This window comes from Neomonachus schauinslandi, chromosome 13 (genome assembly GCF_002201575.2).
Source record: "Neomonachus schauinslandi chromosome 13, ASM220157v2, whole genome shotgun sequence".
Lineage (NCBI taxonomy): Eukaryota > Metazoa > Chordata > Mammalia > Carnivora > Phocidae > Neomonachus > Neomonachus schauinslandi.
The window spans coordinates 56155959-56177517 of NC_058415.1; the positions used below are offsets into that span (position 1 = coordinate 56155959).

Sequence of the window (21559 nt, forward strand, 5' to 3'; positions counted from 1 at the left end):
CCATGTTAATCTTATTTCAGATAGAGCTGCAGTGTGAATGTGGACGAAGAAAAGAGATGATGATTTGCTCCGAAGCATCCAGTACTTATCAAAGGTTAGTGCTACTTAAATGTTAACAGCGGTGGATCTCAGTCTACGGAAGGTACACATGTGTATATGTGTGTTTATTGTCAAATCCTTGCAACTTTTGTCAAGTTTGGAAAGTTTTTTCTTTTTTTTAGAAAAAGCTTGTGCAGGGGCACCTGGGTAGCTCAGTCGGTTAAGTGTTTGGTTTCAGCTCCGGTCATGATTTTGTGGTCACGGGATAGAGCCCTGAGTCAGGCTATGCACTCAGTGTGGAGTCTGCTTCAGATTTCCTCTCCCTCCCACTTGTGCACTTGCTCTCTCTCTCTCTCAAATAAATAAATAGATATTTTTAAAAAAAAGAAAAGAAAGAGTGTGCACAAGCTGGGGGTGGTGGGAGGGGTGGAGGGAGAGAAAATCTTAAGCATACTCCCCTGCTGAGCGTGGAGCCCGACGCAGGGCTCAATCCCATGACCCTGAGATCATGCGACCTGAGCCAAAATCAAGAATCAGACTTAACCGACTGAGCCACCCAGGTGCCCCCTGGAAAGTTTTTTAAAATAAGATTTCCTAAAAAAAACAAAAAATAAATAAATAAATTTTCCAGAATCTAGTTTTTCTGGTTCAAAGAAAAAGTACTGCTTTGTGTCCCTTTCCTTCCCTAACTTTCATTTGTAAAATAACCTTTTTATTTTTCCTCCTCTTTCTTTCTCTCTCTCCCTTCTGGTCTTATGACACCAAGGGATCAGAAGGGATGATGTCTTGAAGTTGCATGAATTGCTTTAACGTCCCACCACTTGTGGTGGCACAACCAGGACCAAGTCCTGTGCTCCTCCTCTGTAGTGGGGGTTTCTGACTGTTCTCTGAATTGTTTTTGCAGCCTCCTGAAATCCTGGGACTGGGTAGCCAGAAAAGGATCTCAGTAAGGAGAAGCTATTAGGGATGGATGGTTGTGTTTGTCTCTGATTACATGCAGAGATGTGTCATGGAGATACAGTTTTTGGAGTACGAAGACATCAGAGTGGCTTTGATATCAGTGGGTTTGACTATTTACTGAATGCCAGGCATAGGCCTGGATATTTAAGGGGGATTGAATAGACTATCTCATTGCTTCTTCTGGAGCTGCTTAGAATCTATTTGAGGATATATGACATAAACCTATGGGTAGTTCATAGCAGGTGGGTTTCTGAGGCCCACAATTGTCCAGTGGTAGGTTCAGTTTGAAAGAAGTCTTCTGTATACCTAGTATTAGGACATTCTTAGGAAACTTCAATGCCTTTTCTTCCCTTTCTTTTTTATACTTCAGAATAGCTGCTATTTCCATAGCCTCTAAAATAACAGACATGCAGCTTGGAGATTCAGTGGAAATCAGCAAATTAATTACTAAGAAGGAAATTCACCAAGCCAGGTAATTTTTAAAATGTATGTCTTCTGTTAGAATTAATTTCCAGAGGGCAGGAACCATTCATTTGTCTCAATCTCCCAGAGCAAAGCCTTGCACACACAGTAGATGTTCCAACAGACATTTGATGTTAAGAGACTACCCTCACTCCAATCCCACAAATCTTACTCAGGATATAGCTATGACCAGAGGAGACTTTTCCAGGCCTCTCTTCAAACAGTAGCCAGAGGGAGCAGAGACCTAGATGTGTCCAGCCCAACCCACAGAGAACCATCTGTGTCAAGAGAGGGGGGTGGGGCTGTCAGAAGGTCCTTAGGTCATTGGGACATTGGGGACACTTTGAGGCCCTTCTGAGGACTCCTAGATTTGATTCCCATAACCCAGAGACCCACCCACCTGTCCTTGAGAGGGACCTCGTGCAACCCTGTTTTGGCCAGAGTCTGCTCTGTTTCCAGGTTGACAAAGAACTTATTGCTGGGTAGGAGCTATGAAAATCTGTGCCCTGACTTTATCTTTTTCATTTGTTTCTCAAGGCTGGAGTGTGATGAGGAGTGTTTAGCCTTGGAAAGGAAAAAGTAAGTCATTTCAACTGCTTTTTATCTACTTGTTCTTGAGCTCTGTGAAATTAATAGGAGGGAGCAACCTTTCAAGCATTCATTCAGCACCTGCTCTGAGTCTTTTGCTGCTATTGGAGATCAAGAGAAATTCGATCATCAGGAATTGAAATATCTAAGGATAAACCACTTAGGTGATTTCAGCATATTTCTGAAACATGAGCTTGTTGGTTTGGGGCATGGTATAACATCACATGTCACAGCATACTTATTCACTGACTGGCAGACTTCCTGATTCCAGTGGAGATAAGAAGCTAAAAATTTTTTTAATGACCTTTATGTTGAAGTATAACATACATATAGAAAGTTCAGAAGTGTACAGAAGTCATCACAAAGTAAATACAGTGGTGTAATCAGCACCCAGGTCAAGAAATAGAAAATTTCCAGAACACTTTCGTACACAGGTAAAATGTATCTTTCGTATAAAGATAAAATGTCTATCCTGACTTCTAACACTTTAGATTAGTGTTGTCTGTTTTGAACTTTATATAAATGATGAAATCTTATAGTTGGTATTATTTTTGTCTGGCTTCTTTAATTACATTTGTGATATTCCTCTTGTTGCATGTAGCAATACTTTGTTCATTTGCATTCCTCCATGATATTTTACTATGTTAAGATATTATAATTTATTTATCATTCTACCATTAATAGGTATGTGTGTGGTTATCAGTATTGGGCTATTACAAATAATGCTCTGTTAAGAACATCCGTATATTCCCTTTGCTATATATACATACTCATTTCTGTTAGTTACAAACTTAGGAGTAGAATTACCGATTAATAGGGTATTCATATGTTCAGCTTTAGTCAGCTCTACGCAGTGGTATCCAAAATGGTTGTATCATATTATACTCCCACCAGCAGGGTAATAGTTTCCATTGCTCTACACTTATATTAGCTCTTAGAATTGTTGGTCTTTTAAATTTTAATCTATTCTTGTGAATGTATATCTGGATGTCATTGAACTTTTAGTTTATATTTCCCTGATGACTAGTGAGGTTGAATACTTTTTTATATGTTTATTCGCAATTTGGATATCCCTTTTTGTGAAGTGCCTGTTCAACTTTTTTGTTTATTTTGTAATTGTGTTGTCTTTTTTATATTGATTAGTAGGAGTTTTTTATATATTTTGGATATGAATCCTTTGTTGGTTTTATATATTGTATTTTCCTGTACTTCGTGCTTTCAGTTTTCACTCTCTTAATGGTATCTTTTGATAAGCAGAAGTTTCTAATTTTAATGTAGTCCAGTTTATCAATCTTTTCCTTAGTGACTAATGTTTTTTATGTCCTGTTTAAGGAGTATTTGTCTATCCTGAGGTCATGATTATACTCTTATTGTCTAGAAGCTGTATCATTTTACCTGTCATGTTTAGATCTACAGTTGACTGGACTGATTTTTTTTTAAGATTTATTTATTTATTTGACAGAGAGAGAGAGCACAAGAAGGTAGAGCAGCAGGCAGAGGGAGAGAGGGAGAAGCAGACTCCCTGCTGAGCAGGGAGCCCAACATGGGGCTCGATCCCCGGACCCTGGGATCATGACCTGAGCCAAAGGCAGACGCTTAACCGACTGAGCCACCCAGGCGCCCCTGGACTGATTTTTTTGAGCATAGTTTAAGGAGAGTTCACAGTTCAGTTTTTTTCCATGTGAATATCCATGTGACCAGTACTGTTACCAAGATGTTCTTTTCCCAGTCTTTCCAGTGCCATTTGTCTTAAATCAAGTATTCATATTATGTGTGAATCTATTGCTGAGTTCCTTCTCTTCCATCACACTAGTGTCACACTCTCTTAATTGTGGTACCTTTATAACAATAAAGGTGTTTTGTTTTTTTTTTTAAAGATTTTATTTATTTCTTTGACAGAGAGAGAGACAGCGAGAGAGGGAACCACAAGCAGGGGGAGTGGGAGAAGGAGAAGCAGGCTTCCCGCTGAGCAGGGAGCCCAATGTGTGGCTTGATCCCAGGACCCTAGCATCATGACCTGACCCGAAGGCAGACACTTAACGGCTGAGCCACCCAGGTGCCCCACAGTAAAGGTCCTAATATCTGATAGTATATCTCTTCAAGCATGGTTCTTCAAGATTAACTTGGCTATTCTTGGGCATTTGCATTTCCATTTAAACTTTATAGAGTGAGCTTATCAATATCTGCCAAAAAACCTACTAAGATTTTTACTGAATTGGTATTTAATTTATAGATCAATTGGGGGAGATTTGACGTTTTTATATTAAGTCTCTTAATCCACGAGCAAAGTATATCCTTCCATTTATTCCTGTCTTCTTTGATTTCTCTCAGTAATACTTTATAGTTTTCTGTGTACAGATTTTGCACATCTTTCAGTAGACTTGTTCCGTGCTTTTGGTGTTTTTTGACACCTATTTAAATGGTAATTTTTCGGGGCACCTGGGTGGCTCAGTTGGTTAAGCGACTGCCTTCGGCTCAGGTCATGATCCTGGAGTCCTGGGATCGAGTCCCACATCGGGCTCCCTGCTCAGCAGGGAGTCTGCTTCTCCCTCTGACCCTCCTCCCTCTCATGCTCTCTGTCTCTCATTCTCTCTCTCTCGCAAATAAATAAAATCTTAAAAAAATAAATAAATAAATGGTAATTTTTCTTGTATCACTTTTTTTTTTCCTCTCCCCCTTCTCCTCTCCCTTCCTCTATCACTTTTAAATTTTAATTTTCTAAAAAAAAAAATAATTTTCTAATTGCCTATTGCTGGTGTACAGAAATAGAATTGATGTTTGTTGACCTGTATTCACTTGCTAAATTCACTTACTGTTTCATGCCCTCTTCCAATAATAGTAGTTTTATTTTTTTACAGTTCTTAACTTTTTTCTTTTTCTTGCCTTATTGCACTGGCTAGAGCCTCCAGTACAGTGTTGAATAGAAGGTGGTAATAATAGACATTCCTGACATCAGGCAGCTTTGAATATCTCACCACTAAATATGATGTTTTCTGTTAGTTATTTGAGGATACTCTTTATTAGATTAAGGGGCATTTATTCAGTGACCAGCAGACTTCCTGGTTCTAACAGAGATTGATAAAAAGGTATAGCCCTCTAAATGTTAACAATTGGAGAATTTAGGTGAACTGGTGTATACAGACAGTCCCCAACTTATAGTGTGATTAACTTACAATTTTTCAAATTCACAGTGGTACAAAAGCAGTACACATTTAGTAGAAACCATGCCTCAAATTTTGATCTTCTCTCAGGCTAGCAATATTCAGTATACTGATCTCTTATGATACTGGGCAGCGACAGCAAACTGCAGCTCCCAGTCAGCCATGCAATCACAAGGGTAAACAACCCATACACTTAGAACCATTCTGTACCCATACAGCCATTCTGTTTTTCACTTTCAGTACACTGTTCAGTAAATTACATGAGATGTTCAACACTTAATTATAAAATAGACTTTGTGGAGTGCCTGGGTGGTTCAGTCGGTTGAGTGTCCAACTCTTGGTTTCAGCTCAGGTCATGATCTCAGGGTCATGGGGTCGAGCCTCATGTCAGGCTCTGCACTCAGTGGGGAATCTGCTTGAGATTCTCTCCCTCTCCCTCTGCCCCTTCCCCCATTCTTGCGTGTGCGTGCATGCACACACACACTCTCTCAAATAAATAAATAAAATCTTAAAAAATAAAATGGGCTTTATATAAGATGATTTTACCCAACTGTAACCTAAGGTAAGTGTTATGAGCACATTTAAGATAGGTTAAATGTATTAAATGCATTTTTTACTTACAATATTTTGAATTTACAGTGGTTTTATCATTATAAAATGATACTTTGTCACTTTGAAAATTTCTCAAGTTAAATAGCTAGACAAATGCAGCCAAAGTATAGTCCTATTTTATCTTGAAATTTGATTTTCCACTATTATTAACAGTACCTCTTTAAGTGGCTAAATGTGTAGGAGGTATATAATAAATAATAGCACTGCCCAAATTTCCCTTGGTAACTCTATAATAACTGCTGTTCAAAACTCTTGACCTTTAAGAACCATCAGTCACAATGTTCTCAGCTGCAAAATGTGAACTGAGTTATGAGTATTCAGAAATGCTGTAGTGAATACACAGAAGGCCTCTAAAGCATGGAAATGCACCTTTGTGTAGTTGAGAGACAGTATTATATAGTAGACTAGAGTCAGTTTGCCTGGATTTGAATCCTGCCTTCACAAATCACTTAGCTATGTGACCTTCGGCAAGTCATGTATTCTTTTAAAGCTTTAATTTTCTTAAAATCTGTGGAAACAGTGACAGTATGTACCTCCCACAGTTGTTGTGAGGATTCAAATAGTTATTAGTTATCCTCAGTAAATTTAGTTATTGATTAGAACTGGCTCTCTTGGGGCGCCTGGGTGGCTCAGTCGGTTAAGCCTCTGCTTTCAGCTCAGGTCATGATCCCAGGGTCCTGGGATCGAGCCCTGCATCGGGCTCCCTGCTTGGCAGGGAGCCTGCCTCTCCCTCTCCCCGACTTGTGCTCTCTCTCTCCCCCTCTCTCTCTCTCAAATAAATAAAATCTTAAGAAGAAGAAGAACTAACTGGCTCTCTGTTTTTGAAGGCCTTTTGAATTTCTCCTCCATCTTAGAGTGATAACCTATGATGGTCCTCACTATATAGAGATTCTTTCTTAAATACCCACTGACCTAGGGGGGAAAAAATGCCAATTTAAAAAAGAAAATATGAGGTGCCCAACTGGCTCAATCAGTAGAGCATGCAACTCTTGATCACAGCGTTGTGAGTTCGAGCCCCATGTTAGGTGTAGAGATTATTTCTTAAAAATTAAAAATCTCAGGGGCACCTGGGTGGCTCTGTCAGTTAAGCGTCTGTCTTCGGCTTAGGTTGTGATCCCAGGGTCCTGGGATCGAGCCCCACATCGGGCTCCTTGCTCAGCAGGGAGCTTGCTTTTCTCCTTTTCCCTCTGCCTGCCGCTCCCTGCTTGTGCTCTCTCTCTCTCTGTCAAATAAATAAATAAAATCTTTAAAAAAAAAAAATTAAAAAATTAAATCTTAAAAAAGTACCATCTAAAGTTGCAAACAGGTAACGCTGCGGTGCACCGAGTCTCCCCACGTCGCATTGCCATGGCTGCCCATGGTGGCGTTGCCGCTGCCAGCAAGGGTCTGCGCTACACCGAGTACTCGCCACCGGCAACTAAACGGCCGGACGCGGACATGGACCAGGGACTGGCAAGAAGTTTGATAGCTGTAGGACTGGGTGTTGCAGCTCTTGCATTTGCAGGTCGCTATGCATTTCAAATCTGGAAGCCTCTAGAACAAGTAATCACAGAAACGGCGAAGAAGATTTCCACTCCTAGCCTTTCATCCTACTATAAAGGAGGATTTAAACAGAAAATGAGTAGGCGAGAAGCTAGTCTTACTTTGGGTATAAGCCCATCTGCTGGCAAGGCCAAGATTAGAACAGCTCATAGGAGAATCATGATTTTGAATCACCCAGATAAAGGTGGATCTCCTTACTTAGCAACCAAAATAAATAATGCAAAAGACTTGCCAGAAGCACCACAAAACATTGATTGATGTTTAAGAATCATTCTGAAGGAAAAAAGGGGGGGAATATAAAACAAGTCCTGCAAAGTAGTCTAAACCATGGTGTTCATAATTTTCATACATGCACTGACCACAATCATTTATTCCACTATTAAGGTATATAATAATAAAAGATTAACAATCAAAAAAAAAGAGTTGCAAACAGGGACGCCTGAGTGGCTCAGTTGGTTAAGCGTCTGCCTTTGGTTCAGGTCATGGTCCCAGGGTCCTGGGATCGAGTCCCACATCAGGCTCCTTGCTCAGCAGGGAGCCTGCTTCTCCCTCTGCCTGCCGCTTCCCCTGTTTGTGTGCTCTGTCTCTCTGACAAATAAATAAAATCTTAAAAAAAAAAAGTAAAGTTGCAAACATATATTCTATTGCAAGAAATGAAAACTGGCAGGCCAAATTCAGCCCACAGATATGTTTTATTAATAAGTGTTTAAATTTGAATTTGTGGCCAACTAATCAAAACATCAAAAAATCTCTCGAGAATTTCTCTCGAAAATTTCAAAATTAAGCTTAAACCAGATTCTTACGGGCATTAAACTTGCAAGAGACCCTTTTCTCAGTGTGAGCAAAAATTGTACTAAGTGCTAAGCTGAATTTTATCTCTCTTTATAAAAGAAAGACATAACTGGGTGTTGATGAGGTGCCATGAGACTCGTCCACTGGCAGTCAAAACACAAATGGGCAGTTGTGGAAAGCTCTCAGACTGTGTTGCTCATGAGTCTGACATCCATACCATCTTACCTGGTAATCTCACAACTGGAAATATTTTCAAGAGAAATAACCTTAAAAGTTTTTTGCCCAGTGATATTATGTCACTTAAAATATTCAGAAACTGGGGAACTGTTAAACTAGGGAATTTTTTTTTTTAAAGATTTTATTTATTTGAGAGAGAGAGCACATGAAAGGGGGGAGGGTCAGAGGGAGAAGCAGATTCCCCGCTGAGCAGGGAGCCCGATGCAGGACTCAATCCAGGGACTCCAGGATCATGACCTGAGCCAAAGGCAGTTGCTCAACCGAGCCACTCAGGCGCCCAGAAACTAGGGAATGTTTAAGTAAATTCTGGTATATACATAATTAGAAGATTATGTAGCTATTAAAACAGTAAATGTGTGGGGTGCCTGGGTGGCTCAGTCATTAAGCGTCTGCCTTCGGCTCAGGTCATGGTCCCAGGGTCCTAGGATCGAGCCCCACATCGGGCCCTCTGCTTGGCAGGAAACCTGCTTCTCCCTCTCCCACTCCCCCTGCTTGTGTTCCCTCTCTCACTGTGTCTCTCTCTGTCAAATAAATAAAATCTTTAAAAAAAAAAAACAAAAAAACAGTAAATGTGAAAAACAAATAGTAATATGAGAAATGCCAATCATATAATGATAGGTGAAGAAAGGTGCCAAGTTGGGGTTTTTCAGGGTTTTTTTCTTTAAGTTTTTTTTTAAGATTTATTTATTTATTTGAGAGCGCGAGAAAGAGAGAGAGCACAAGCAGAGGCAGAAGGAGAAGCAGGCTCCTCACCGAGCAAGGAGCCCAATACGAGACTTGATCCCAGGACCCTGGGATCACAACCCAAGCTGAAGGCAGATGCCCAACTGACTGAGCCACCCAGGCGCCCTAAGATTTTATTTTTTAAGTAATCTCTGCACCCACCGTGGGGCTCGAACTTATAACCTGGAGATCACAAGTCACATGCTCCACTGATTGAGCCACCCAGGTGCCCCAGATGCCAAGTTTTATATACCCTAATTGCAATGACTTAAAGGGAAAAAAATCTGAAAGGAAGTGTAATAAAATATAGTGCTTAGGTTGTTAATGGAATTCTTCCCTTTATTTTCCAGATTTTCTGTAAGGTGATTCTAATTTTAATGTTTATGTGTCTACTTTATGTATCTGTTGTTTAGGTAAAACCTCAGAGACTGCCATGCTATCCCCCACTGACCACTCCCAGTGCTCTCATTCCCCGCCCCCCTTCTCTTCCAGATAACCCAAGCTGCCAGTGTCAGTCCATTTGGTTCACTCAAGACCCACATAGATTTGTCTTGTTTATTTTATTCTAGGAAGACAAACTCATATCTTGTCCCAGGTTGTTGTTATTCCTTCCTTAATAATTGGGTTTGCCGAAATGGCATCATTAATGTATAAAGAACTTAGGACATGGTGGGCACTCTGTGTTACTATAAGAAGTTTTCCTCCCCTTTCCTTTTATTTACTTATTTCTCTCTTATTTTCAGGCGGTTAGCAGAGGCATTTCATATTAGTGAGGATTCCGATCCTTTCAATGTACGTTCTTCAGGGTCAAAATTCAGTGACAGTTTAAAAGACGATGCCAGGTATGTATGTAACTTGTTACCAGCTTTCTTAATTTTGGCTTACAAGAGTGTTTGGTCTTTTAAGTTGTAGTATCTAATACGTACTCCTCTGTGATTGAGCCAGTTAACTTATATATCTATTATAAGAGATTATATGATGCTTAATAAAAATCCTTTCTTGGTTTCTCACAATTGTCCCCTTGAAGAATTGAGCATGGGGTGTGGGTGTGTGGACCCTGTAGTAGAAGTTTGGGGCTCCTAGGGCTTGGACTAGCCTGACCTGAGAGATCTCTGGCTGCCGACATGGGCCCTCACTTGGGCAGTAATAGCTGTTATTTTCCTCCTGTGTCCTGACCCTCCAGACAGCTCTTTCTCCTTCCCATCATCTCCTTTCTCATACTTGTTTTCTTTTTCTCTTCCTTTGTTATTCACAGTCTTCTGTTATCTGACAATTCCTGACCTTTGCCATTTTTCCGCCCACATTGTTCATTGTCTGCAGGTTAGGGCAGAGAGTGTGGGTGGAAGGGAGTCTCAAAGAGCAGGAACAGATGAAATTAACTGTGGTGATTTCTCATTTCAGGAAGGATTTAAAGTTTGTCAGTGACATTGAAAAAGAAATGGAAGCCCTTGTGGAGGCCGTGAATAAGGTTGAAGTCAAAACATCCAACTGGACATGTCTCTAAGGCTAGCTTGATTAAAAAAAAAAAAAAAAATCAAGTCCCAGAAACACCATCAGTGTAGAGTAGTTACAGGAAAATGTCACAACTTCTTGACGATCCTTATCTTTCCCAAAAGCCCAGCCATTATAACATCCATGGAAGCCTTGTCCTGGTTCAGCAAAGATATGCTCCATCAAATTCAGCGTAAATAAAAAATCTTAGCTCAGTGGCTAAGATTGGGTGAAGAAGCTCTGGAAAGCCAGAGGCATTCAGTAGTGACAGCTGAATGACTGTTGGGTACTTAGGAAGACATAGTCTCTGGGGGGCTGTTGTATGATAGGGCACACTGGTTCTTTATTACCCCCCAGGCAGAGTAGAAACCCTTGGGTAAGGATCAAAAGTTGAATGACTAGAGCCCTTGTCCTGGAGATAGCTTTAAGGGAAAAGTCTTTTAGTCAGAAGCAGCCAACCTCAGGGTGGCTCCCTCTTTATTCCGTGGGGACCGTGAATGAGGATGAGATGCCTGTATTAGTTCCATATCTAATGAAGGTGGATTTCCTTCCCACCATCTCCCTTAGCCCCTGCTCTTCCTCCCTTCGTTCCCTCTGTTCCCACTTCCCAGGATACTAACATGAAGGAAAAAATGGGATCATTGTTCCTCTCTAACTAGGAAACCTGTGCAAATGTATTTCCCTGCTAGTGTGTCTGTACCTGCACACTCATGATTTTTAGTGTAGAATATATTTTTATAAGAAATGAGACTGTCTTGTTTTAGGTCTTCAATTTATTTAGTCATTTCTTGGGTATATCACTTACTCCCCAGTTACCAGCCCAGTAGGAGGAACCATTATACTGTCCACCTAGTTTCTTTTCACTTACTAACCCTGGCCAGCTGCTACTATTGCGGCTCAAATAATAGATGAAGGAAGTGCATCAGATCTCATCCTCCCAAACCCCTCGGCTTGCTTAGCAGCCAGCAAAATACTGTATACTGTGGGCCTCTAAAACTCAGCCACCTCTTTGTTGACCCAGCTGTTTTGGACCTTTGTAAGTATATTCTGTTTGCAGGATGATTTTATCAATCAGTCATCTTTTCCCTCAATACAGGGAAAGAATAGTAAGAAGAGCCACTGCTTCCCTCCCATGAACAGAGACCACCGCCGGATCATCCACGACCTGGCCCAAGTGTATGGCCTGGAGAGCGTGAGCTATGACAGTGAACCAAAGCGCAATGTCGTGGTCACTGCAGTCAGGTGGGTTGATCTTGCCATCACAGGAGGAATGCTCATTTCGGCAAGCTGAACCTCGGAAGCAAGGTCTACCAACATTTGCTTGCCTTAATTCCTCTCCTAGAAGAATAGATAGAAAATCTGCTTCTGGGCTAGTCTTTCTGACATGATCAGAAGTCTGATCTAAAGGTCTGAACCAGAGAGCAAAGCCCATGCTTCAGTCCCCAGGACAGACATGCCTAAAGACACACAAGGCTCTTGTCTGCCCTGATTCATGAGCAACACTGGAGGCAGCATTTCCTCAGGCCCAGGGAACAGACCCTGAGGGCCTGGCTTGAGTGCCTGCCCATCCCATCTGTCTGTCCCTTTTTCCCTTGTCCTCCGGCATGATGAAAGCAAAAAATGCTGGACTCTGATTCAGGGCATCCCCCGTAAACAGTGTTTGCCAGTAGAAGAAACTGAGGCTGCAGTGTGAGCTGGGAAGTGACAGGGAGGATCTAGGATCACTGTCAGAACCTGACAGAGTAGGTCCTTACCAATGAAGAAAACTTGAGCATGGGATGAGAGGGAGCAGGTAACAGGCCCAGGCAGAGGTGAGTGGAAGGACGAGGGTTAAATGAAGGTGACCATGCCTGAGAGGGGATGGATCACATCAGAGCCCTCAGCAGCAGCACAGTGAAAGTCATGACTGGATTTCCAGCAGTCTGCCTGTCTCCACAAACAATTCTCACTTTTCAATACTTTGTGTTCTGACTTTTATCAGAGGGAAGTCCATTTGTCCTCCTAGCACGCTGACATGTGTCCTTGAAAGGGAAATGCAGTCACGACCTCCACCACCAATTCCTCATCACAGACATCAGACAGACAAGTAAGGATCCTTCAGCTGCTTTCCAAAGGCCCTGTCTATTCAGAGAAGCCAGCAGGGGCTGAACTGTCTGGGACTCCACCAGCCATTGGCGACCTCTCAGGCCTGGCCTTGGGGTGCTTTGTTCAAATTAGTAAGGTTTGACTGGGATGTCAGACATTTGTTCCTGCCTGAGGGGTCCCAAGTTTGATGTTCGTAATGCCCACTTCCCCTCTGGGGAAAAGTCACTGGACATAATTTCCATGGTGTAGGTGGTGACAGTGGGAAGTGGATTCAGTCTGTCACACCAGAGGATTTAGGAACATCACATGGTTCACAAAGTTATTGTGGAGGTGAAAGTCAGCTAGTGGGCGGGGTTGCAGTGAAGGTAGAGACTTTTGTGTTTTGACCTGTCTACTTCTGTATGGTTTAAATAATTTTTATAACAAAAACATATTTTCATGATTTAAAGAGAAAAAACCACATTGGCAAGCAGCAAGTCTTAGGAGCAGGGAAGAAGCACCATCCCTTTTTCCCTTATTGTGACTGAGGCAGCATTGCTGAAAGTTGCTCTAAAACCCAGCAGGGTCCCTAATGCTGTCCTGGCCTTCCACACAGCAGCCCTACCAGAACCTCTTACACAGAACCTCTGGGAGGGCGGGAAGGGCAGTTTACAGGGTCACCATGATGGCCTTAGCAAGCAGTGTTCCCAAAGACTGGACAGGACAGCTAGGTGTTGCCCATTGGGCATAACCTTGGCAAGGATTGTCTAGATCAGTGTAGTTCCCCAGGACCAGCCCTGCTTCACCCCTGGAGAGCAGACGGCCTGGATTCTAGTCAGCCCAGCTCCATATCCATGTGGGCAGTGGTTTGGGAAATGTGAAGGTATTCCACATGTTATTCCACAGCTGTGTCCAGTACTACCTCAACATAACCATGTGGGATCTTTGGCCTGTTTATGCCAAGCTATCTTTTTTTCCCTTTGTTTGCTTTATTTTTGTATAAAACTTTATTGTGGAAAACTTTTAGAGTAGAGAATATGTTAATACAGTGAACCCTTGTGTGCCCATCACCAAATTTTAATAATTCCCAGCTCATGTGGGCCCCCCTATCTTATCAAAGCTTTGCAAATGGCAAATTGGCTGATCCTTAACTTTCTGAAGACTTCAGTCTGTTTCCCCCAAACAGGAAAAGATTGATCATTCTTTGTTTGCTTTTCAGGAATCCTGCAAGCAGTAATTTACAGAAAATAGCCAAGGAACCAGTAATTGACTACTTTGATGTCCAGGACTGAGAAGATCAAGATGCACTTAGATAAAAGAATGATTAGGTGTGATGGAGACTTGTTTGCCAGCAGATAAATCATGCTTGTTCCCAACTGCCTGGTGGACTCACACACAGTCTCACATACTGTCTTGTACTGATAAGTCCAAAGCATGAGTGTGTCAGAAATTCCCTTGTCCTCTCTTCTGTCTGTATAAAGTGTTTCAGTACAGCCAGATCTCTGACTAGATGGTCACTAGTGATTCAGTCATGTATTTGCAGAGGCTCCACCATCACTGATTGCTCAGAGGGCCGGGGGAACATTGGGTTTGATTTGAACAAACCAGAATTTTAGCCTGAAAGTGGCACTTAGTCAAAGCCTCAATTGTCCCAATTATCCATCCTCCTCTTAAAAATGCCTGCAACATTAGCTGCACCTCATTTTTTGGATTAATCCAAACTGATCACAATCTTTGGAAAGACACAAGTGAACTTCTCAGTCCAAAATACCAAACACATCCAGAATCACACGTGTTGTGTTAAACCTAGCTATCTTATCTGAGTCTTTTGCCAAAAACTCTCATAGGTCTATCTGGCTGAATTGATCTTAGGGGTTCTTAATGCCATCAGTTCTAGACCTAGAAAAGGGGTCAGGGTGCTTTACAGAATTCCATTTTCTAGAGTTCAGGGATGTGGCTCATACCACATCACCGAGCCTGTCCTGTTGCAGTTTAGCTATATATGCTATGATGGTAGAGGACATAGAGCAAGCTCCTCCTCCTGCCAGGTTCACACTGCGGCCTCTGTGTACTGACCAGTGTAGCCCTAACTCCTCTTTGGTTGAGAAAGAGTCTCAGATAGATTTACCTTTCCTGTGTTGCTTTCTCCCAGGCCTGGAGCAGCTGTATTGGCTCTCCTTGTCTCTGAGCTCTGGACTTCTGTTTAAATATTCACAGAAGTATGTGGACAGTCCAGGGCTTATCCCAACAGCCCTCTGGAGGCATTCTTGAGTCTTTTGTAAAGGCAGGTGCATTGACAGTTAACATTAGTTTGGCCCTCTCTGCCGTGGCACCCTTCCAGCTTGGAGGCCAGACTTGCAACAACTTCTTTGTCCAGAGCAAGCCCAAGCCCCAGAGCAACGGATTTCAGAAGTGACGTCACAAAACTGGCACTTAGTTTTCATAGGAAGAGCAGGACCACCCTTTGGTCCTGACCCAGACAGTCTGCCTTGAGAGGCAGCAGGTACAGGAACAAGAAGAAGCAACTGGAGGGAGGAGATGGAAAACTACAAAACCTCCTCTCTCTCGACTCATTTAGCACAGGGTCAGTGGCCCCAAACAGAGCAGGAAGCCCACGAGCATCTGTTAACATCTTTGAAGCAGCGGTTCAATGGATGACCTGCTCGTGAAGAACATCTCAGAATTCAGGAGGCAGGAGACCTGATTCTAGATGCCAGCTGTGCCACATAACTCGCCACTTGATGGAATGGAGGTATCCACCTGCCTTAGCAGGGTCGTTGTAAAGATTAAATGAGATCAGATACATGTAGGTGCCTGATCTATCATGAATGCTAAAAGTTTATATAAATGATACTTGGGGGTGCCTGACTGGCTCAGCTGGTAGAGCATCTGACTCTAATTTTGGGGTCATGAGTTCAAGCCCCATGTGGGGTGTAGAGTTTACTTAAAAAAATAAAATGAGGGGCACCTGGGTAGCTCAGTCCGTTAAGCTTCTGACTTTTGATTTCAGCTCAGGTCATGATCTCAGGGTTATGAGATGAGCTCTGCTCTGGGCGTGGAGGCTGCTTAAGATTCTGTCTGTCCTCCCTCTGCTCCTCCCCCACCCACCTCTCTCTGTCTCCCTCCCTCTCTTAAAAAAAAAAAAAAAAAAAGATAGTATCTGGAAAATATATAAGCATCTTCTTCCTCCATACTATTAGCTAAGTAAAAGTATAGAATGCTAAACAGACCTCTTCTGGAGAATGCTTATGTGCCCACCACGTGCAGCCTTGTGCTAAGGCTGTGGCCTGTTCTTCACAGTTAGTAATCCAGCAGAGGACACATACCTGAACAAATATTTATAACGGAATTGGTCATCTACAAATAAGTCATTAGTCTGTTATTAAAAGCTGAGTAGAGCCATAAGAGGAGTTTCCTGTGACGTGGTAGGAGTGGGTTAGCTCTCGTGGTTGGGAGAAGGGAAACGGGAGGAAACATTTGGGCTGAGTCTTAAGATGGTAGTCTGCCATTAGAAGAAGAAGAGAAGCATGCCAAGGAAAGATAAATAGCGTAAGACAAGCCCAGGGATGTGGTTTGTGGTGGGGTTGAAGAACGGTTATTTGTTCAGAGTGGGCAGACAACTGGAAGGACAGGTGATGAGGCTGGAGAGGTAGGAAGGGGTCAGCTGTGGAGAACCACAAGGAGCCACTGGAGGGTCCTAAGCAGAGAATGGCATGACTGGATTTTTGATCCAGAGTGGGAGTCCGCAAATGTTTTCTGTAAAGGTCCAAATAGGAAATATTTTAGGCTTTGTGAGTCTTAGAGTTTCTGTTGCAGCTACCCAACTCTGCCATTGTGATGTCAAAGTGGCCGCAGACAATACATAATCAAATGAGCATGACTCTGTCCCCGCAATACCTTATTTTATAGACACTGAAATTAGAATCTCTTACAATTTTTCATGTCACAATATCATTTTTTTCCCAGCTAAAACCATTTTTAGCTCATGGGTTGTACAAAAACAGGCAGCAGGCTGGATTTGGCCAAGGACCTTAGTTTGCCCGCCCAGTTCTAGAGCAGTGTCTCCAGCAGAGCGTATAGAAGGGATTGGAGGATTAACTTTGAGGCAAGAGACCCAGGAAAGAGCTATAGGGAGTGATCCAAGTGAAAGATGAGGATGGGGGTTAGTGCTGCAAAGGGAAGAGATTCAGGAGATTGGATAGGATGCTTGGGGTCATCGGGGAGCTAACACCCCTCGGATCACTAAAGGGGCCCCAGGCCCCCTCAGCAAGGGGAAGCTCCTTTCTCATGGGTTTGGCAGATTCTCCACTGAGCAGTGGCCTTAGGCAAGAATTTACATGTGGACTAAAGGAATCCATTCGTGGAGGAATCCCATGGGTGACGACCCCACATTACTGCTCCCTGAGAATCAGGTGATAGCATCGCTTCCCCTTCCAGGGCCGCCCTCTCCTTCAGCAGGAGGTTCTTTATGGGGCCAGAGCTTTTCAGAGACCCAAGTTCTTATCTCTGGAATTCCCTCTGGCTTGTCAGGCAGGGCTGGCTCCTTTCAACAGTGGTGCCAGTCTGAGGTGCAGTGGGAGGTTGTATTCAGGCTTGGAGATGAAAGCAGCCCTCCTGATTGCAGGGGTCTGTGTGAAGCAGCTCTGGATCCTGTCCTGGACAGGCCAGAGAGCAGACCACGGGAGGGGAAGAAAGAATGTCAGTCTTGTAGGAGAGGTTCAAAGTCTCAAACAGTGGGTCCTGTGATTTAGGTTTGGGGGAGGGGATCCTTCCATCATGGTGTCAGCCTTCTTGCTTCATGCCTGAAAGCCTGGAGACCTTGTTCTCTAAGGATAACCTGCTAGTGTGCCTTCTCTTCTAAAATTGGGGTGTGAATGCCTGGTCACCTTCACAGACCTGCCTTCCTCATCAGTCCTTTCATATGCCCAGCCATACCCATTGTGAAATTTCTTCCTCCCAAGCTCCCTACCTGACCTCAGCACAGATACCCCAGACGATCTCTCATGGCTTTTTAGAGCCCACAAATCCCCAAAGAGCTCTAAGTTAGCCCAACCCCTCAGTCTACAAAGGCCTAGCCCAGAAGGGGCAAGGCTCCATGGGGTCACTCTCAGTGTGAGCCAGGCCAAGACTGGAATCTAGGTCGGGAGGTATCTGAGTCCTCAAGGAAAGGGCAACTGTCTTCCCCAAACAGGATTTCCTTGGAGCCCTTCCCAGTGGCCCGGGCCACCCTCAGCCTCAGGCTTTATGTGGTAACTCTTCATAAGGCATAGCCTCCTGGGAGAGAGGGAGAGAAAGAATCTCAAGCAGACTCCCCACTGAGCACGGAGCCCAACACAGAGCTTGATCCCACGATACTGATGAGATCATGACCTAAGCCGAAACCAAAAGTTAGATGCTCAACCAATGGCATCCCCCAGGTGCCCCTGAAGTATATATTACTATCTCCATTTTACCAATGGGTAAAGGTTGAAGTTAGGTCCCTTGCCCGAGATCACTCAATGAATAATTGGGGATCTGAAATTCCTGTAAGGCCGGACTCCAAAACCTGTGTCCTCCACTACACACACAGTTTACCTTGGAGTCTGGGACTGCAATATCTGGCAGGTCAGGACAGGTGGGATGGAAGTTTATACTGTGTTCTAATGTAGGGAACACCAGCAACCCCCAGAAAATGGGACTTTTCCTAGAATGGCTGCTAAGGGACAGTATGTATCCCCAAACCAGGAGCCTGGGGAGTGGTGGGGTAGCGGTTCCACTTTGCTTCAAAAACTCTTACTTAAAACTTTTTAGTAGAGTTTATAACCAGTATCTTTAAAAATTATTACCTCTCCATTTTTTTAAAATACTGTTTTCTGTTTGTTGACATAAACAGCGTAAGCACGGGGAAAAACATAAGTCACGCAGATATCTGAAGGAAGAACATCCCAGCCAGAGGGAACAGCCATTGCAAAGGCTCAATGGTGGAAACATCCCATGTACCTTGAAGGAACAGCATAGCCATCCAGCTGTAGGGGAATGAATAGGGAGAAAGAAGCAGGGGCCTGGAGGCCATTGGGAGGCTTAGGGCAGAGGAGTAAAGGATGTGATTTGGCTTATTTTTTGAAAGGAACATTCCAGCTGATGTATTGAGACTACACTATAGAGGTGACTCAGCAAAAAGGCTGGAAGATGATCAGAAGACCACTTCTTTAATCCAAGAGAGGTCTGGGTGATGGTGGGGTGATGAGAAGTGGTTGGTTTCTAGATAATTTTGCAGGTAACACCTATAGGGTTTGCTAACAGCTGGGGTGTGGGTGGGGTGTGAGAGAGAATGGAGTCAGGGACGACTTCAAAGATTTTGGCCTGAGCAACGGAAGACAGAATTTGCCATTTACTGAGATAGGAAAGAGTGTGGGAGGAGCAGGCTTGAGGGATGAAAATCTGTTCAGTGGGTGGTTGTACATGGGAATCTAAAGTCTGGAAACAGGATTGGACAGGAGATCTAATTTGGGGAGCTGTTGGCATATAATGGTATTTACAGGCTGGTAAGGTCACGTTGGGAAGGAGGGTGAAAGAGAAGAGGTCTAAGGACTGTACTCTGGGCACTCCATCATCTAGAGGGCAGGGAGCTGAGGACAGGGCAGGAGTCAGACATTTCTGGAGCCAGAGCTGGGGGTTGAAGTTGGAGGACTCAGTGCTACAGGAAAGTCCTGTGTGGTGGGGGTCTCTGGAGTTTTTCTCCTGGTTGCCTAGGACAGTCTGGGCTTCTTTTGCTTGCCTGACCGTTCTGAACCTTCTGAGAGAAGGGGCTGGCCCCATAGTACAAGTCAATTAGGGTTCCTGGGGCCAGGGGAGATCATGGGCCTTGGCTGCCTCCTCCCCTTTAGCCATCTCTTAAACATGGGTACTCTCTAGGACTCCATCATCTCTCTCTGGGCCACCTCATCCATCTGCAAGCCTTCATGTGCCTTTCTGGACTTAGAAGCTCTATCTCTAGCCCAGCCTGTGTTTATCCCTGGATGCCCCACAAACACCTCCAGTTCAGCATGTCCAACCTCCAAACTCTCTCCTAGTATATACACTACTTTCCAGTCTCTCCTACCCCAGCACTGATTCTCCCTTAGAAGTTCATCTTCTCCCTAATGTCCTCGACCTGGGGCAAGAGGCCAGAATAGAGTGGGGGTTCTGGGGCAGTGGGGAGGACAGGAACACATTCTTGCTGGACCTGGCTGGGCTGTGCCAAGGGCCTTTTGTGACCCCCATCTGAGGAATCCTCCTTACCAGCCGATGGGGATTTTGTTGGGTCCCTGGAGGACTCAAGGGATCAGTCCCAGATTTAAGACCTCATCTGTGTGCCTGGGTGTACCTGGCTCTGAGCTGTGTGTCTTCTCTCTCTGCCCCTGACCCAGCCTATGAAGCTCCAACCGCCCTTATTAAGACCCCCAACTGGGCCAAGAGCATAAGCATCCCCTCCAGGAGCCCCTGCACACACCCTCCAGCACCCACCCACCCCCTTGACTCCTGAACACAGACGTAAGGGGAGACCAGGACCTCTGGCAAATTCTTCCTCACTCTGCTTCATCACAGCAAAGTGTCAAGGGCAAAATTGAAACCTGAAGCACCTCGCCTTGAGCTTCATTATCCCCATTTTACAGATGAGGAAATTGAGGCCCAGAGAGGTTCAGTAACATGCCAAAGCTCAGTGGAGGGCACTTGAGTGTTTGGGGTTATTTGTTCATTAGGGGTCTTTGTTTTTTGAGTGTTTCATTATTTTAACTGTACCTGTATGTTATATATGCATATTTATAGGATGTATTTCACAATTTAGAGACCAAACAAAAAAACTAGGCAAGGCCATATTGGTAAGGACTGGAATCCCTACTGTCTACCCCTTACCAAGCCAATCTCCCCAGGCCTCAGCTTCCTTGGATGTAAGATGGGCATGATGATGTGAGGACCACAGGAGGGTGTAGCATGGCAACAGGGAACGCACTGCCCACATGCCAGGCAGACTCATTTTCTCATCCCAGCAGCCTTGTGAGGTGGGAGCTATTATTATCCTGTCTTACCTAAAGTCAGTCAGCTAGTGAGTGGTAAGAGCCAGGATTTGCATCCAGCCTGGCTGCCCTCTTTGTGCTCTCAGGGGCCACAGTATGGGCCCTGCGGCACCCCGGAGAACTGGGTCATACCTCTTTCCCACTTCAGGGTCAGCACAGAGGTAGGTACATAGCCATGGGTCAGGCTGCACAGCTCTGAGGGGCCACAGGACCCCAGCCTGGCCCGAGATGGCTGCTCCCATCTCTTTCTGGGCTGCAGGACCCCATCTGAGGGAGGAGACAGACTAGCCCGACTGGCGTGCTGCCTGTGGGTGCCTGTCCTCGGAGGCCCTGAGTGGGGAGAACAGGCAAGGACAGGGAGTGAGGGGCTCTCCCAAAGCCAGGACTACCACGGTGAGGAGCAAACCTTCATCTGCAAAGTCCTGAAGTGGCCTGGCCTGGGGCTGGGAGTTGTTCCTGCCCTACCCTGTCCCCGTTTCAACCACAGCCTCAGTTGGGGTGGGGGACGGGAAGTGAGGTCATGACATGAGACTGCAAAGTACTGGAAGAAGTCAGAGCTGGGGTCTCCCCGCAGACACCAACAAATCCAAGCCTCATGCACAGATAGGGAAAATGAGACTCAGAGAGAGGAGGGGTTCCGTCCAGGTCACACAGCCAGTTTGTGTTGGGCTAGGGCCTGGGAGAATGGGAGCTGAACAGGACTTCCATGACTCATATCCCAACCTGGCTCCCAGAGCTACACAGATGCATCTCCTGGATCCAGCCAGGGCACGGTTACAGGAGAGAGAGAGCGAGAGAGTGTGTGTGTGTGTGTGTGTGTGTGTGACAGCAGAGCTAAGGGCGCGGTTACAA

At 44.4% G+C, this 21559-nt stretch overlaps 2 protein-coding genes across 3 annotated transcripts in view; both read left to right on the forward strand.

Annotated features, from left to right (window-relative positions):
- The window catches only part of NFX1 (nuclear transcription factor, X-box binding 1), a 72888-nt gene extending 58627 nt beyond the window's left edge, over window positions 1-14261 (forward strand). The window contains exons 17-24 of one of the 2 annotated variants that reach the window (XM_044920798.1): window positions 21-94; window positions 1370-1471; window positions 1999-2040; window positions 9860-9958; window positions 10518-10584; window positions 11704-11849; window positions 12589-12693; window positions 13891-14241. In XM_044920798.1, the coding sequence (XP_044776733.1) occupies window positions 21-94; window positions 1370-1471; window positions 1999-2040; window positions 9860-9958; window positions 10518-10584; window positions 11704-11849; window positions 12589-12693; window positions 13891-13963 (708 nt within the window). In that variant the 3' untranslated portion in view covers window positions 13964-14241. Of the gene's footprint in view, window positions 1-20; window positions 95-1369; window positions 1472-1998; window positions 2041-9859; window positions 9959-10517; window positions 10585-11703; window positions 11850-12588; window positions 12694-13890 lie in introns of both variants that reach the window. The other variant, XM_044920797.1, reaches the window with a different exon arrangement.
- On the forward strand, window positions 7074-7821 carry LOC110581802 (dnaJ homolog subfamily C member 15-like). The gene has a single exon (XM_044920800.1). The coding sequence runs from the start codon at window positions 7170-7172 to the stop codon at window positions 7620-7622; it is 453 nt and encodes a 150-aa protein (XP_044776735.1). The 5' UTR covers window positions 7074-7169; the 3' UTR covers window positions 7623-7821.
- Window positions 14262-21559: the final 7298 nt, after the last annotated feature.